The 14,869-nt window shown below is 40.9% G+C and overlaps 2 protein-coding genes across 4 annotated transcripts; both read left to right on the forward strand.

The window, feature by feature from the left end:
* Positions 1-83: 83 nt before the first annotated feature.
* LOC122888076 (SRSF protein kinase 3-like) lies at positions 84-9,290 on the forward strand. 3 transcript variants are annotated; one of them, XM_044222016.1, is made up of 15 exons: positions 84-233; positions 1,228-1,540; positions 1,620-1,728; positions 1,837-1,924; positions 2,478-2,565; positions 2,822-2,928; positions 3,083-3,248; positions 3,459-3,484; positions 3,599-3,655; positions 4,870-5,251; positions 5,450-5,547; positions 8,031-8,138; positions 8,289-8,358; positions 8,441-8,533; positions 8,784-9,290. In XM_044222016.1, exons 2-15 carry the CDS (start codon positions 1,306-1,308, stop codon positions 8,966-8,968), a joined length of 1,812 nt encoding a protein of 603 aa, XP_044077951.1. In that variant the 5' UTR covers positions 84-233; positions 1,228-1,305; the 3' UTR covers positions 8,969-9,290. The 3 variants fall into 3 exon arrangements, with proteins under 3 accessions (XP_044077951.1, XP_044077962.1, XP_044077970.1); XM_044222027.1 differs by having other exon boundaries at positions 4,885-5,251; XM_044222035.1 differs by having other exon boundaries at positions 1,638-1,728.
* A 485-nt stretch (positions 9,291-9,775) lies between these two features.
* On the forward strand, positions 9,776-14,725 carry comtb (catechol-O-methyltransferase b). Its single transcript, XM_044222105.1, has 6 exons — positions 9,776-9,932; positions 11,019-11,190; positions 13,655-13,772; positions 13,887-14,080; positions 14,173-14,304; positions 14,383-14,725. Coding segments are annotated over exons 1-6 (798 nt in total). The 5' UTR covers positions 9,776-9,930; the 3' UTR covers positions 14,563-14,725.
* Positions 14,726-14,869: the final 144 nt, after the last annotated feature.

A 14,869-nucleotide genomic window follows, 5' to 3' on the forward strand; every position in this document is an offset into this window, starting at 1 on the left:
AGCCTCCTCGCCACCTCTGGAAATAGAACTGGTAGCTACATGGTGATAAATGTCATGAACACAGTACAGCAGCAGAGGCAGCAGCTTGCTATTCTTGGACCTGAGGGTTTTTCAGTGACACAGACCACAGTGAGGAGCAGAGCACTCGGGCTGAGGGACTCTGCGGTCCTCGTGCCAGGCTCGTTTTATTTCCCGCGTTGCAAATATTAAAACTGGATATATCACACACAGGGGTAAGTAGGCTCCTCCTCTAACGTTGTTGAGTATTTATTACGAGCGAATAAGGCTCTGAGTTGTTAAACTTCCAAGTCTCGTCGTTAAGACCAGCAACATGTAGCCCACTGCACTTACTTAGGCCAGCACTAGATTCCTAGACTAGAAAAGACTTACTGCAAAAACCTTCAGAATAAAACTATGTTTGCAAAAAAGCAACGGAAGTCACTGAATAAATGGCAAGTAGGCCTATGTAGGCTACACAGTACACAAAATACATTTTCTAAAACAAGACATATTAACATTACACAAGACTTAACTATCAAGCAGTGCAGAAGAATGTAAAACGTTTAGCTAGCCTTATCTTTATATTATATATTATATTTTTTCCTCTCTCTCCATAAAAGCCAACAGTTTTGTTCCCGGAGTATAACAGTGTGACAGGATATGACTAATGTAGCCTACTGCTGGTACAAATTTTAGACTTTTATTTTGAAGTACCGGCAATACTTGGCATTTTTCGATTTTTCATTTAAGGTCAGATGACTTGATCTCTAATAGACATCAGTACCATTACACAAAGTGTACAACCACACAAAAATACGCCTGCCTTACCACTTATCGACTGCAGTGAGAGCTGTCTGAAAGACGGTATTTTTCTAATCACAAGTAATTGTCAACAAAGTAATTGCTCTAGCCAGATAGCCCTTGAAAGAAGCTAGATTAATTTGAATTGCCAGCCGTTCATGTTTACAACTGTGGTGCCCACACTGTAGTAGTTCATGCAATATCAGGAAGAGTTCTGGTGCAGCTGGGCCAGTGTCAGGAGCTATTTACGTTGACATGCCACTCATCCAGCTAAAAATAAACATACACATTCGCTCGTCCCTTTGAAATGTCATTGCAAACAACCTCCTGCAATCCGTGACTTAAAGCACAAACTAGCTGCCTGAGACAGACACCTAGTGAACTCTTGTTTCAGAGAAATAAGCATGACTGCATTTTTTGTTGTAGCTTTCTCCCTGAGCGCTGCTGTCATCCGGGCCCATCTTCAGCTGTGCTCGAACCTGTCACACTCCAGTTACAGTTATCATGTCATCTTCATATGCCGCCGCTATATCAGCCCTTCATTCAGCCAGCTCTTCAAATCCACCTGTGAAACCCAGTCCTCACCCCTCCCCAGACACAGCAGGTAGTCCTGAACCTCCCCCGTCGCCCAGCAAACCTGCCCACTTCCCTCCAGCTGTACAGATACATCCTCATTCCCCTGAGCCGCCGCTGGGGTCTTACGATGAGCAACAGGAGAATCCTGCTGACTATGGCATGGGTAGGCAGCGCCCCAACACCAAACTCCAACACACTGGTTGAGATCTTTTCTTTGATAAAGGTGGTACATTGTGTTGCAGGTGGTTACTACCCTGTAGAGATTGGAGAGATTTTTGTTGACTGTTACCAAGTGGTTAAAAAGTTGGGATGGGGTCACTTCTCTACTGTATGGCTCTGCTGGGACATGGTGTAAGTACGGGTTTGACCTTTTGACTTTTCATTTATAACGTAATATGGTGATAATATAATATCATATAAACATCATAGTAGCTAACTGCTCTACTTGTTTGCATGCAGGAAGAGGCGTTTTGTGGCTCTGAAGGTGGTGAAGAGTGCCCAAACATTCACAGAGACGGCACTGGATGAGATCAAACTTCTGAAATGTGTCAGTGGGACCTCATTGCTTTTAAGATGCTTTTTTTTAAAAAAAAAGATACATACAATACACAAGTAGTAGACCTTGCTAGAGCGTTGTTAATGTTTGTGAGTGACTGGTCAACACAAAGAAAATTTGTGGTTGTATTTAATATCGAAAGAAATGTGAGAAGCTGATCAGAAACTGTGATTTATTTTTGTGTTTTAGTAGAGATGAGGGGGGAAATAATGCACAGTACACTGTGTGTGTGTGTGTGTGTGTGAGAAAGACAGGTTGGAGCACACAACATTTTGAATGATGTGTTGTAATAGATAATATTGTGTGTGGGATGCTCTCTGGCAACTCGCAGTCTTGGTAATATTAGGCTTAGCCTATCTGCAAAGGTTTTATTATTTTTATATTCACACCACCAGCATCTGTCACTTATATTATTTTCATTCAGTCAAAATCGTTGCCATGTTATTGCATTTTATAGACGTTAGGAAGTTATTTGAGCACAGTGTGATTGTTATACATTTCAGTTTTTGTTGATATTGTAATATGTTCACTGTATGACCATCAGGTAAGGGACAGTGACCCCAAAGATCTAAAACGTGAGAGAATCGTGCACCTCATTGATGACTTCAGGGTCACTGGAGTGAATGGAGAGCGTATCCTTTACAGAGACATACAATCGAATCACCTGATCTATAGCTTGTGGCGCAGGTATGGCTTTTCCATCAAGTATTGTTCTGACATTCTGCGTGCCTAAACGCAGACGAACGGATGCCACCATGACGACATCCTTATACCATAGTGGAAGGACTTTAAGACGAAAAGATTATGCTTTTGCCTTCTCCAAGCACCCAAGAAACTCTAACTACCCATGGTGTACAGTATGAAACAAGGTCCTTAATTGCTCACCAGACGTGTGCATGGTTCTGGAGGTGCTGGGCCACCATCTGCTGAGGTGGATCATCAAATCCAACTACACTGGCCTCCCCCTGCCCTGCGTTAAGAACATCCTCAGACAGGTGCTGTGCAACCCTTTATTCCACCTTAAATCATCCTCCCTGTCTTTCACCACTGCCTGGGCTCTTTTATTTTTAACAGATTATCTTCTATTTTTGCTCCTCATTGATATGGGGTGCAGTGACAGTGACAGTGTATTTTCATTCCTTATCACAGGTTCTGCAGGGTTTAGATTACTTGCACACTAAATGCAAGATTATCCACACAGACATCAAGCCAGAAAACATCCTCCTGAGGGTGGACGAGGTTTCCGTTCAGAAACTGGCAGCCAACACCAAGCTGTGGCAGCTGCCAGTGTCTTCTGCTTTCACCAGCTCCTCGGGTTAGTGATGCTGCATTAGCAATCACATGTATCTCTCATATATGTTTAGGTTCAATTATAAAGGAATATGCCTCACAGGAATCTGAGAGTACCAGGCTGGTGGCGGTGTTCTTGATTAAGTGCAAGAAAAATGTACGCCGCTGTTGCCTTTTTCACTTATTTTCACATTCTGCGAATCTTTTCCCCGCTGATGTTTTCACTTCCTGCCAGTGAACAGAAGCTCCAGAGATAAACAGGTGTGCAACCTGAAATGTATTCTTGTGTTCATTGTTATTTCATTCATTTTATTAGGACATTTGTATTTTGTTAAAATTACATTATGACCTGTACGTTTTCTGCTACTTCCTAAGAGTTTGTCCAACTTGTTGGGGAAGCTGACTGGGGTTTTCCACACTCTCGGGCAGTGGGTAAGATGAATGTTTCGAGCCTCTCTTAATTGCATCTTGACAACATCTACAGGCTGGAACTCGACAGAGGACGTGAAATCATTAAAAGGCAGGGCATCAGACCTGTACCAACTGACTTACAGACTGCAGTCCTAGACAAGCACACTGCATTGATTTGAATCCTTAATCTACACACACATTTATTTATGACGTTAATATTACAGCAAGGCCACACCACTTCCTACAGTTATGTGAGCAACATAATTCATTTTCACAAATGATTTGAGCAAAAAAAAAAAAAAGCCTTGTTGTCTAATCAAAAAAGCAAGCCACAAAGTAGTATTTCTTTATTCTGGGTTAAAATGGGATCTGCATATGAAGAAGAGATTATCAGGGTAGAAATACTTTTTATATATATATATATATATATATATATATATATATATATATATATATATATATATATATATATATATGTACTGGACATATATATATGTACTGGACAGCTCTTATATCTCAAAATATGTATAGCCAAGGATAGAAACACTGAAATAGTCCCTGATTATATTTTGCATGGTGACATATGCTTGTGTTGAATCTCTGCTCAAATTTGCCAGCTTGCTCTTGTGGTATTGTTGGGTTTCACCAATGGGCTCCTGTAGGTCAAACGGAAGGACAAGTGTGTGTGTGTGGGTGTGTGTGTGGGGTGGGGGCTTGATTTTGATGTCCTTTCAACAACCTCTATTGTGGTTTCAATATAGCTTGTTGTTAGCAACCTACTGTTTTACAGCCTGTAGCGTAACAGCTTCACACTTTATTATTGAGATATTAATACATGTAAAACTCTATAGGCTTATGGTAACTACAGATGATGTGCATAAGAAAACATCTATGGGGAAAAAAACAATGAAAAGTTGGTGAGGGAATGCATGGCTCAAACATGTGAAGATTTTAGGATTTCTGTCTGTAGCACTGTTTTAGATACGTTGGTAAAAGAAGCTGATAAAAGGTCATAGAGTACATAATGCTCCTGTATGATATGTTATGTTGAATGTTTTTTGATGCTGCCACTAGGGGGCACCAAAGTTAGACATTTTCAAATCCTACATGAGTGGCTTTAATTTTTCCTGATTTGCTTTACCTCCAAAACAGGCATGACGTAGTGATGATTCATTGAGCACTTTTCAGATGAGTTGTTTTACTCAGTGCTCACCTCTGATTGTTTCCCACAACTGACTGCACCCCGGCAGTCCAGCAAGGTCTCCAGGAGCCCGATTAAGCGGCTGACGAGGAAAGACAGGAGTCGACGAGGACAGGAGAGTGCACCCGAACACAACCAAAAAGACAAACTTCATGTGTCGTTCTCTGATGTCACTGCTCCCTCTAGCACCCGTAGCTCCACCTGTCATTCTAAACTCACAGGTCCTAACCTCACGTTAAGGAGGCAGACCCTGCTGTTGGAAGACGCACTGGACTCGACTCCACACAGCCACAGAGACTCCATCTGTTCGTGGCCAGACCTCAACACAGATGCTCCTGTCTCTGGCTCTAGATCAGTGCTATTACATCACGCTGCAGACAAAGAGCCGCCTCCACCTTCACCATCCTCTCCCCGTGGTCAGTCTCACGACATTTGTGTTTGTCTATTGAGTTTATTCCTCTTCCTGCGGTAACTTAATGTTTACAGTGTGGCAAAAATCTGTACCTTTGTTAGCGTGTTTACACAGTATGTTCCTATATAGATTATTTGGTATTGTCAGTACACTTTATCCTAGTCTAATCTTCTTAGCTGTCACATTCTTTGATGAATTTTAGGTATCAGTGACTCGGATGTACCTTTGGACCTACTAAAGCCCAGGAATGCTGATAAAATCCTCATCAAGATTGCTGACCTGGGCAATGCATGCTGGGTGGTGAGTGATCATTTAACAAGCAAACGAAACCTGAAAATCTATAAAATTACAGTTAAATTGTTTCATCTTCAAACTAGAAAGCTGTCAGCAAGCGCATGCCTCCTCCATGGCTCCATAATCACAGCGCATGCCTCCTCCATGGCTCCATAATCCTCCATAACGCATAATTTATTTATGCATTAAAATACAAATAGTGGGAATCATGCTGATTGGCCTAGATTTGGGGGAATCCCTGAATCCTGTGTCAGACTCTTGAGTTATATCTGTTCATATTTATCAAGCTATCACATTTTGCTTGGAGTTGATTTGTGCACAGTGTTTCCCATTAATTACCTAGAGTCTAATTTGTCCCACCACTTTCATAATGAACCGAAAATATTTTTTAATTATTTTTATTTTTTATTAGATCTGTAATCTTAAAATTTGGCAAATTCTTGTAAACTTACTGCTGGCTGAGACAAACTAGCCCCTGCTCTCTCTACAAGCGTGATGACACCAGCAGCAGAGGACAGGAGGAAGGACTGATACTGACTTTCTGTGTTCTTCATATTTTCATGTCAGGAATATTATTTATTTGACTGACATTTTAGATTTGTTTCCAGTGAGATATTATTGAGTGCATATAGTGACTTTGCTGTTGTAAACTTTACTGTTGCTGCTCTAGAAACAATATTTAGTTATATTTAAAATATAGATCAATTCTAATTCTGTTCTGCATTTATTTATTTTTTTTAAATAATAAAAAACAACAACATTATTTCATAATGAAAAATAAGCAGTAAGAGTATTGATAAAGAACTAGGCCGATAAGAGTATGGATAAGATAAAGATACAATCCTAACATACATATTAGTGGCTTCACTGTAAGCTTTGTTTAACCAATGCTATTTTGTGACGATTATTTGTTATGGCAAACTCAAACTCAAAACTACAACCTGTGTGTTTTTATAATAAATATTGTAATGATAATAGTCTAAAATCATGTAAAATACTAAGTTTTTAGTCAAATAACATCAAACCCCACGACCACATGACCTAAGCCCTCCAGAAACCTAGGCAAAACCCTGAATGTGTTTAGGATTGAATTGTTTACTTGAGCACAAAGTTCTTCATAGATCTAGCCTCTTAATTTTGCTCCCAAAGTGCACCAGATTGATGCATTTAACTTGAAAATGTACAGAATTGTCTTCCTAGAGGGTCCGAGGTCGCTGTCTGGAGGTCCAGCCACCACAGTTTCACAAAATCCTGTGGGAAACGTTGGAGCGTATGTCATCTAAATTCAGCTACAACTGCTCAATGGGTTCATGAGTAAAGTTAAAAAGACCACACCGATAAGAATTTGGCAACCAATTATAGAAAAACTGCTTTGGAAAAAAACAGCAACAAATTAATAACCGGAATGATTTTCAATCAAAAAAGAATTTAGCTTCTACACCTCACAGCTGTCGGAGCAGTGAAGCAAGTTGTGAGGTGTTTTATAAATGGCCACATGTCTAGTTTATAAAACACTTACAACCCAGCTCTTTTTTACAGAACCGAATGCGACAGGTGCTTTCTGCAGAGTGTGGTAGCCATATCTTCCCTCCAGAGAAAAACGCAGCTGCCCTATGTCTCCAGTGAGACACGACTGCGTGGGCTGATTTGAAATATAGCTTGAGAGAGACAAACAATCTTGTGCACCTCAGTACTACGCAGTGGTGATGGTTATGCTTCCCATTTCATTTGGCAGAGTCAGAAACACAGACAATGATGGCATTTTCTCTGATAACAGTTCACTTTAAAACATTATTATTATTTTTTTTAGCCATGTTAGGCTCTAGGGATGGAAATTTGGTCCAGGCAGAAATATCTGCCGACTTTTGGATGGATTGCCATGAAACTTGGTACAAACAATCATGTTCCCCTCAGGATGAATTTGAATAACTTTCATGACTTTTCACCTAACCCCATCATCATGTGAAAATTTCAATGTGTCCAGTACTTTGGTTTAAGACCAAATATCCCCGCAAAACTAATTAAATTCCCATCAGCCTTATCTATAAGTTATCATGCTAACACACTAAACTAAGATGGTGAACACGGTTAACATTCCTCCTGCATATTAGCATTGTCATTGTGAGCATGTTAGCATGCCAACGTTGGCATTGAGCTCAGAGCAAAGCTGTGCAGCCTCACAGAGCCGCTAGCATGGCTTTTGGATATTTGAAATCTGTTTTAATTAGTTTAGTTTTGTAATAATTAAAGGCATGTTTTTAAACATTTTACAACTACATGTTATAATTATTGCGATAATATTGCACAACAACATCATTTTGGCTAAGATAATCATATGCATATACTTAATAGTAAAAAGCCTGTCGAATAAGTTGTTTTGTTAATTTGTTAATTAAGTTCATTTGACACTTTTTGAGCTTTGTTAATAGTCACAGATGCAGGTCATTTCATAGTGGAACATTATTAATACTCATCTCTCTTGTCGTCAGCACAAACACTTCACTGAGGACATCCAGACGTGTCAGTACCGCTCTGTGGAGGTTCTGATCGGGGCTGACTACGACACACCAGCCGACATCTGGAGCACCGCCTGCATGGTGAGCCGAGCACCTGCATAGATGTGTGTTTTTGAAAAAATGTTTTTCATCCCTCCTTTGTAAATATGTTTCATTCTAGCGTTGCCATTTCTACATAGATGTGTTACAACCATATATATATATTTTTTTGTTCCTTTATGTGTACTTTAGGCTTTTGAGCTGGCCACAGGGGACTATCTGTTCGACCCCCAGTCAGGAGCCACGTTCTCCCGCGAGGAAGGTTTGTGTTGGTCACTGCGTCCCTTTTGTCCTTGACTGAACTAAATGTGCTTATACTACAGTATCTGCCCGTGTTGTTTCAGATCACATTGCCCACATCATTGAGCTGCTGGGACCCCTTCCATCCCAGTTTGCCCTCTCGGGGAGAAATTCCAAACAATACTTCAACCATAAAGGTAAAATGCACTCAATTATTACAAATACAGTAATACTCATTATCATTATTATTGCTATTTTAAATGTTTATTTGCTCACCAAATTACCTGCATCTGATATTTGGACTCTGACTCAAATTGTCATACTTAAAAAAGGATTTAGTGTTTTGTTTCGGGAAGTTTGAGATACATTAAAAACTTGATATTAACAGTTTATTTGCAGAAACAGTATTTAATAATTAAAAGTAGACTTTTTTTTTATCCTGTGCAGGACAACTGCGACACATCTCAAAGCTGAAGCCGTGGAGCTTGTTGGAGATCCTGCTGGATAAGTACGAGTGGCGGCGGGAGGAAGCCGTCCAGTTCAGCTCGTTCCTCCTGACCATGTTGGAGCTGCTGCCAGAGGAAAGAGCCACAGCTGCCCAGTGTCTGAAACATCCCTGGATCATCTCCTAGGCATACCAGTTCTGACTTGTTCGGAACCCAGTGGACTAGCTCTCTGTTCAGGAGCAGGCTCGGACACATCGCACGTGACATGGGACTCGGACAGCTGTGGGATATAAAGTGGCAGTCTGGTGCTGGCATCATGAGCGCAGCTTTCAGAAATATTTATTAGCCTAGAAGGAGCCTAGTAGGAATAGGAGCCTTTTCCCAGTTGGGTTGCTTGGTCTTTTAGTATTTTAATGGCAGTCACATCTAACTCAAGCACAGCAATGACAAAAGAGAAGTTTTGTCTTACTGGAAAGTTCTTGAATTTCAATAAACAGACATAAGATTGGTTTTCTTTTTATTTCTAAGACAGGTAAATCAAGACCTCAACTTGAAGAAATGCTTGTTTAAGTAGTGATAAGGTAGTAGTAAGCCTGTCTGTGTGGATTTACTCACACAGCAGTCAGTCTCAGAAATGTTAACTTGAAGGATTGAAGGATTACCCTGATGACTCACCACAGTAAAAGGCCGTTTATATGTTGTATTATCAAAAACAACAAACTGCAGTCTGTGATAGTAACCTCATTTTAGGTACTTTTGGAGGAAAAAGGTGAAAATGTAATCAAAATGGAAATGAGATACTTAATGCTACTGCTACTGGTTGCAACAGCACTCAGTTAACCCGAAGAAATCAGTAAATACCAAGCAGGAATTACTCCCTCATTTTTTGCAATCCCTGATCCCTGAGTGTGTGTGTGATGTGTGTGTGTGTGTGTGTGTGTGTGTGATGTGTTGACCATTGAAATTTGGTCTGTTGTACATTCCTTGCATGCTCACATTTAGCAGAGCTCCGAGAGGGGGATGGAAGGAAGAGGAGGGAGGAGTCTTATGTAAACGCAGGCATATGTCCGGCTGTTAGAAAACTCACAGATTTTCCTCTAGCAGCGAGAGGAGGTGAGAAGAGGACAGGGAGCGCCGCCTGCCCACACATGTAAGTCTTATTTTCTGTTAGATTTTAATGAGAGACCCTTTACGAATGCATGAGGTGTATTTTTATGCCTAACAAGTGTTTGTTCCTGTGTTGCTCAAGGGAGACCATGGCTCAGTCTGGTTTTAATTCCTGTTTTCGACTGAACAGTGTGTGCACTCGCAGTATTGTGAAATTGGGGAGAACAAAGATTTAGTTCCAAACTGACATTGCTGGTGATACTCCTGAGTCAAGCCATTTTCCACAACAAATAATGTATTATATCTTCAATAATGAACAAGTTTTGGATATTTTGATAGCCTATTATATTCTTGTTCTTCCTGTTCTTTTATTTGAAAACTTTTTGTGATGTGATTTGCGTAGAGACTGAATTCTGACAGTATGCACACTATTCTGCATTTCCGCTTCTGAATGTCTTGGTTGTGTGTACGTTAGGATGAAGCCAAAGTAAAGGTTAAAGTCCCAGTGCTCTGCCTTTTGTGACACAGCTCTTAACCCCCAGCCAGTTGCCATGCAACTCAAACTCCAAATCAAAAGGAATTACCTCAACCACCACTGGTCTTTCACAGTTGCATTATAAGTGCAAGGTAATGCCGTTTCCAGCTTTCCCACAGAAGGGGCCCTTGTTTAGGATTCTGGCTGTGCTTTTCTCCTCCTTTTTGCTCTGTTCTTCTCAATTCATCTGTGCTCGAGATGTTCTAAGCAGGCTAATTGCTTCTGAGAGTGGGAAAGATGCACACAAAGCGCTGTGTTGTGTGTTTGTGCTTATTGCATTTGATATTAAATGATATCCGATGTCATCGCATTGAGGTGTGTGTGGGTGTGCAGCTTGGACCTGGCAGCAGCAGCTGATAATGAAAACCTCAGCAGTGACAGTATTGCACACTGCATAGTAAACACCCATCTCATTAGCTCAACACAAAGGGAGAGGCAGAGTGAGGGGAGATATGAGAGCTTTCATTTATCTCATGCAGATGTGTTGTTATTGCACTGTGTGTCTGCGGTTTATTTATCACAGCCTCTTTCCACAATGCAGCACCATATGACCACGCTGAATTGATGTTTACGCTCCCTGTCTTGGTTTTGCAGGATGTGGCTGACTCTTCTTTACAGTTGCACCAGTGGAGCAGCTCTTCTGTATGCGCTGTACAGATGGGTGATCCCTACTGCTGTACAGTATCATGGAGGACTGGCACTCTTTTGGCATGATGTCATTGTGGAGCGGATGCTGGACACTCTGACCCAGTCCACACGTCCTCAGGTGTGCCTTTAATATACAGTATTCACCTCTTGCAAGAGCAGCCCTAACACACTAAGGACCAGATTGGTGTGATGTCGTCCTGCAAGTAGAGGAGACTGAGTGATGATGAGATTTAGGCTGACAGGAAATAGGGCTTTGGAAATAAAAAAAGGAGTGGCCACATACACACACTGTAGGTCAAATGTCAATACCACTAAAGCACATGTGTGTACTTGTACATGCAAGTAGTAGTTCTAATAACACTAATTAAATTGACCTTTAATGATTTACATCTAAACAAGACGAAGAGTCTACAGCCATGCTGCTAGCAGCTCTGTGCTTTGAGCAAAATGCTAATGTCAGCATGCTAACAGCAGGTATAATGTTCACAATCTTAATTTAGGGTGTTAGCATGGTGATTTGCACTAAACACAAAGTACAGCTGAGGCTGATGGGAATATCATTAGTTTTGCAGGTATGATCATAAACCAAAGTATTAGACAAATTAAAAATTTGGCCTGATGGTGGCGCTAGAAGAAAAGTCAGGCGATCACCAAAGTCACTAGCTTCATTCTCTGGGGACCATGAACGGCTGTACAAGATTTCATGGCAATCCATCCAATGGTTGCAGAGATATTTCAGTCTGGACCACAGTGGTGAACCGACCGACAGAAAGACATTGCCATCAATAGAGCCACGCTGCTAGTATGACGAGTAAAATCTGCACTTATACTGAAAAACTAAATCTGGCATTTTTGAAATCATGACTCCTGTTCCACATTGAGGACATTGTTGAACTTTAAAAAAAACCTCTTAATCAGATCTTTGTTTTTATCCAGGTTCACTAAGCTTTTAAGAAGACAAGTCAGGAATAGATTTAACATGGAACAATAGACCTTTCACATGTGCAACTAACACCACTCATTATGGCTGCATTCTGTCCCACTGAGCTAGTATAGTGCATGCTGGTTCACTGGGACAATTTACTGTAACAGAGCCGTTTTTAATGTTATTAGTTACACTTCTTTAGTTCGCTTCTCCTGCTATGACAAGCCAAAACCCTTTAACATACTGGAGGGCAAAAAATTGTCTATTCTCATTAACACTGACTACTGAAGTAGCTGGTCAAAAACTGAAGTTAAATTGTGCATTTTACATCTGTCAGTGAACAGCACCAAGATTTATGGATTTCAGCAATAAAAATGCCATGGCGGTGGTATTCACATAGTAGAGCAATATACTGATAACATATGTAAAGTTTACACTATAAAAAGGAGAGGCAGAAATAACAGTATCATTTCTAACTACTTGACCTTTTGTAGAGTTACATCAGAGCCAGCATGTGACACAGGCATACACAATGTATGTAGGCATGTAAATATTTTATATTTTTAATATTTAACTCTGTGTACACAAAAAGAATTAGGTGCAAGTTTTCCCACCATAACTGGTGCAACAAAACTAACAGTAGGAGTGAGGGAGTCAGTCAAGTCGGTGCACATCCACAAAGTCCTCAGAGGAGATCAGGCAACGTAAGTGAAAACACCTGTGTGGGTGTGTCATGGGCGTGTAGGGACTGTGGGCATTTTGTGCTGACTAATGCAAAGTGCAACACCCTTACTACCTCACTGGAAACCTGTGTATTGAAATACATTGAGGCATTAGGAAAGGGTCGCGGTGTAAGACAGCCAGAATGCAAACTCTTGAGACAAGTCGGATGTAATTAAAAGACGCTCAGCTGCCTGTACACTATATACAGGCGGCTTAATGAGCTAACAAGAAACAGCAGTGCAGGCGGGTAGCAGGTCACAGGGATGATGAGCTAATGGGAACCAGGTGTGCAGGAGCAGAAACCATGCTGAGGGTAGACTAGTGAGACAAATAAATATACATACACCTTATATTATATGCCTTGGTCAACACATGCTCAGGATATTGCCTCTCCCTGAATCTATCTAACACTACTCTTGGGCTCTTGAAATCTTGATCATCACTACAGATCACTCTACAGAGCTGGCTTTTTTTTTTTTTGACTGGACAATAACAAACACCTTTTCTCATTATGCTTCCTATATTTTATTGGTGCTTGCTTTTATGAATGCATACTCTCATTGAAAAAAAAAACAGCGTCCAGCCTTGTTTTTGCAGTGTGTATGCCACAGTTTGTTCAGTAATGCCTCTGTGCCTTTATGAATGTTTACCAAAATTAAATCAAAAAGATAATTAGCACTTCCATCGTCCATCGAAGCTTGCCTCGAGTGCAGTGTTTGATCACAATTTTTTTTTAAAGGTGTGCAACGTATGCTTTACATACAGTATTATTAAATATGGGGCCACAACCTGGCAACCCAGAAGTTTTTATGTATGCTTATTAACCATCTATAAAAGCATTAATGAATGAATAATTAATGATGGGTTGTTAGTGACACCTATTATAAAAATGCCCTATTGTAAAGTGGTACTGTTTTTTTCCCCCTCCCTTCAGCGGCTCCTGAGTGCAGTACAGAAGAACGCCACTAGAGGAGACCCTCGCAGCGTGGTCAAAGCCATCGATGAGTTCTGCAGACACAAGGAGTGGGCCATGAATGTGGGGGATGAGAAAGGTATTTCTCATTATATGACTGTGCTTTCATGTGTAAAATCATGACTTTACTTGACCCAGCTGTATGTTTTGGTATCTATCTATCTTTTTTTTTTTTTTTTTTTTTTTACCACAGGCTGTATTCTTGACTCAGTGGTGTCTGAGGTAAACCCAGCCACTGTGTTGGAGCTAGGAACCTACTGTGGCTACTCCACGGTGCGGATCGCCAGCCTGCTTCCCCCTCACGCCAAGCTCATCACTCTCGAATTCAACCCAGACTTTGCTGTGATTGCTCGTCAAGTCATTGCCTGGGCAGGATTAAAGGAAAAGGTAAAGCCAGATGTCTCCACGCTGAAAAAACTGAAAACCAATTATTCACAGAGTGTGCACAGGTCAGAAGACAGTGTGTCTCTTCTTTCCAGGTCCAGTTAATTGAAGGAGCATCAGGTGACTGGATCCCCAACCTGAATGAGCAGTTTGGGGTGAAAACATTTGATTTGGTTTTCCTGGATCACTGGAAGGATCGGTACCTTCCTGACACAAAACTGATGGAGGCAAGTTTGTTATGCTCATTTTATACCGATCAAACTCTTTATTTTTCTGCCATGACACCCTCTTATCTTTTTCATCAGGAGTGTGGCCTCCTCAGGAAAGGCAGCGTCCTGCTGGCAGACAACGTCATCTGCCCCGGAACTCCTGACTACCTGGAATATGTCCGTAGCAGCCCGCGATACGAAAGCCAGTACTTCAAATCTCACCTGGAGTACACCAAAGTGGAGGATGGCTTGGAGAAGTCTGTCTTCTTAGGGTAGTTTTTAACAAAAAGTGTCACGTTTTACACAGGTACTAGTAAACCTCAGATCTCTGTTGTCTTGGGTTCACTGAGCAAACTTAAAATCAGGAGTTAAATCTGTTTTTCTAATATGCCATAGAGTGTGTTATTTGAAATTAAAAGTAACGTGAAGGGAAAACAAATAATTTGTGTTGTGTGCTTTATTTTTGTAACACAACATGAGTCTCTGTACTTGATGCACTCTTTGAGATGTCAATATAGGTACAGTAGACGGCAGTAGTGATACTATGTTCACGCATCTAATTGTCAAATGATGAGCTGCAAAC

This window comes from Siniperca chuatsi, linkage group LG2 (genome assembly GCF_020085105.1).
Source record: "Siniperca chuatsi isolate FFG_IHB_CAS linkage group LG2, ASM2008510v1, whole genome shotgun sequence".
Classification (NCBI taxonomy): domain Eukaryota; kingdom Metazoa; phylum Chordata; class Actinopteri; order Centrarchiformes; family Sinipercidae; genus Siniperca; species Siniperca chuatsi.

What these genes read in the sequence shown, in the direction of transcription:
- LOC122888076 (XM_044222016.1), top strand. Translation starts at nt 1,306, where the DNA reads ATGTCATCTTCATATGCCGCCGCTATATCAGCCCTTCATTCAGCCAGC. An exon ending in TGCTTTCACCAGCTCCTCGG is followed by an intron (nt 3,249 to 3,458) that starts GTTAGTGATGCT and finishes ACTTCCTGCCAG; the next exon opens with TGAACAGAAGCTCCAGAGAT. An exon ending in CACGTTCTCCCGCGAGGAAG is followed by an intron (nt 8,359 to 8,440) that starts GTTTGTGTTGGT and finishes GTGTTGTTTCAG; the next exon opens with ATCACATTGCCCACATCATT.
- comtb (XM_044222105.1), top strand. An exon ending in GAATGTGGGGGATGAGAAAG is followed by an intron (nt 13,773 to 13,886) that starts GTATTTCTCATT and finishes TTTTTACCACAG; the next exon opens with GCTGTATTCTTGACTCAGTG. An exon ending in GGGCAGGATTAAAGGAAAAG is followed by an intron (nt 14,081 to 14,172) that starts GTAAAGCCAGAT and finishes TCTTCTTTCCAG; the next exon opens with GTCCAGTTAATTGAAGGAGC.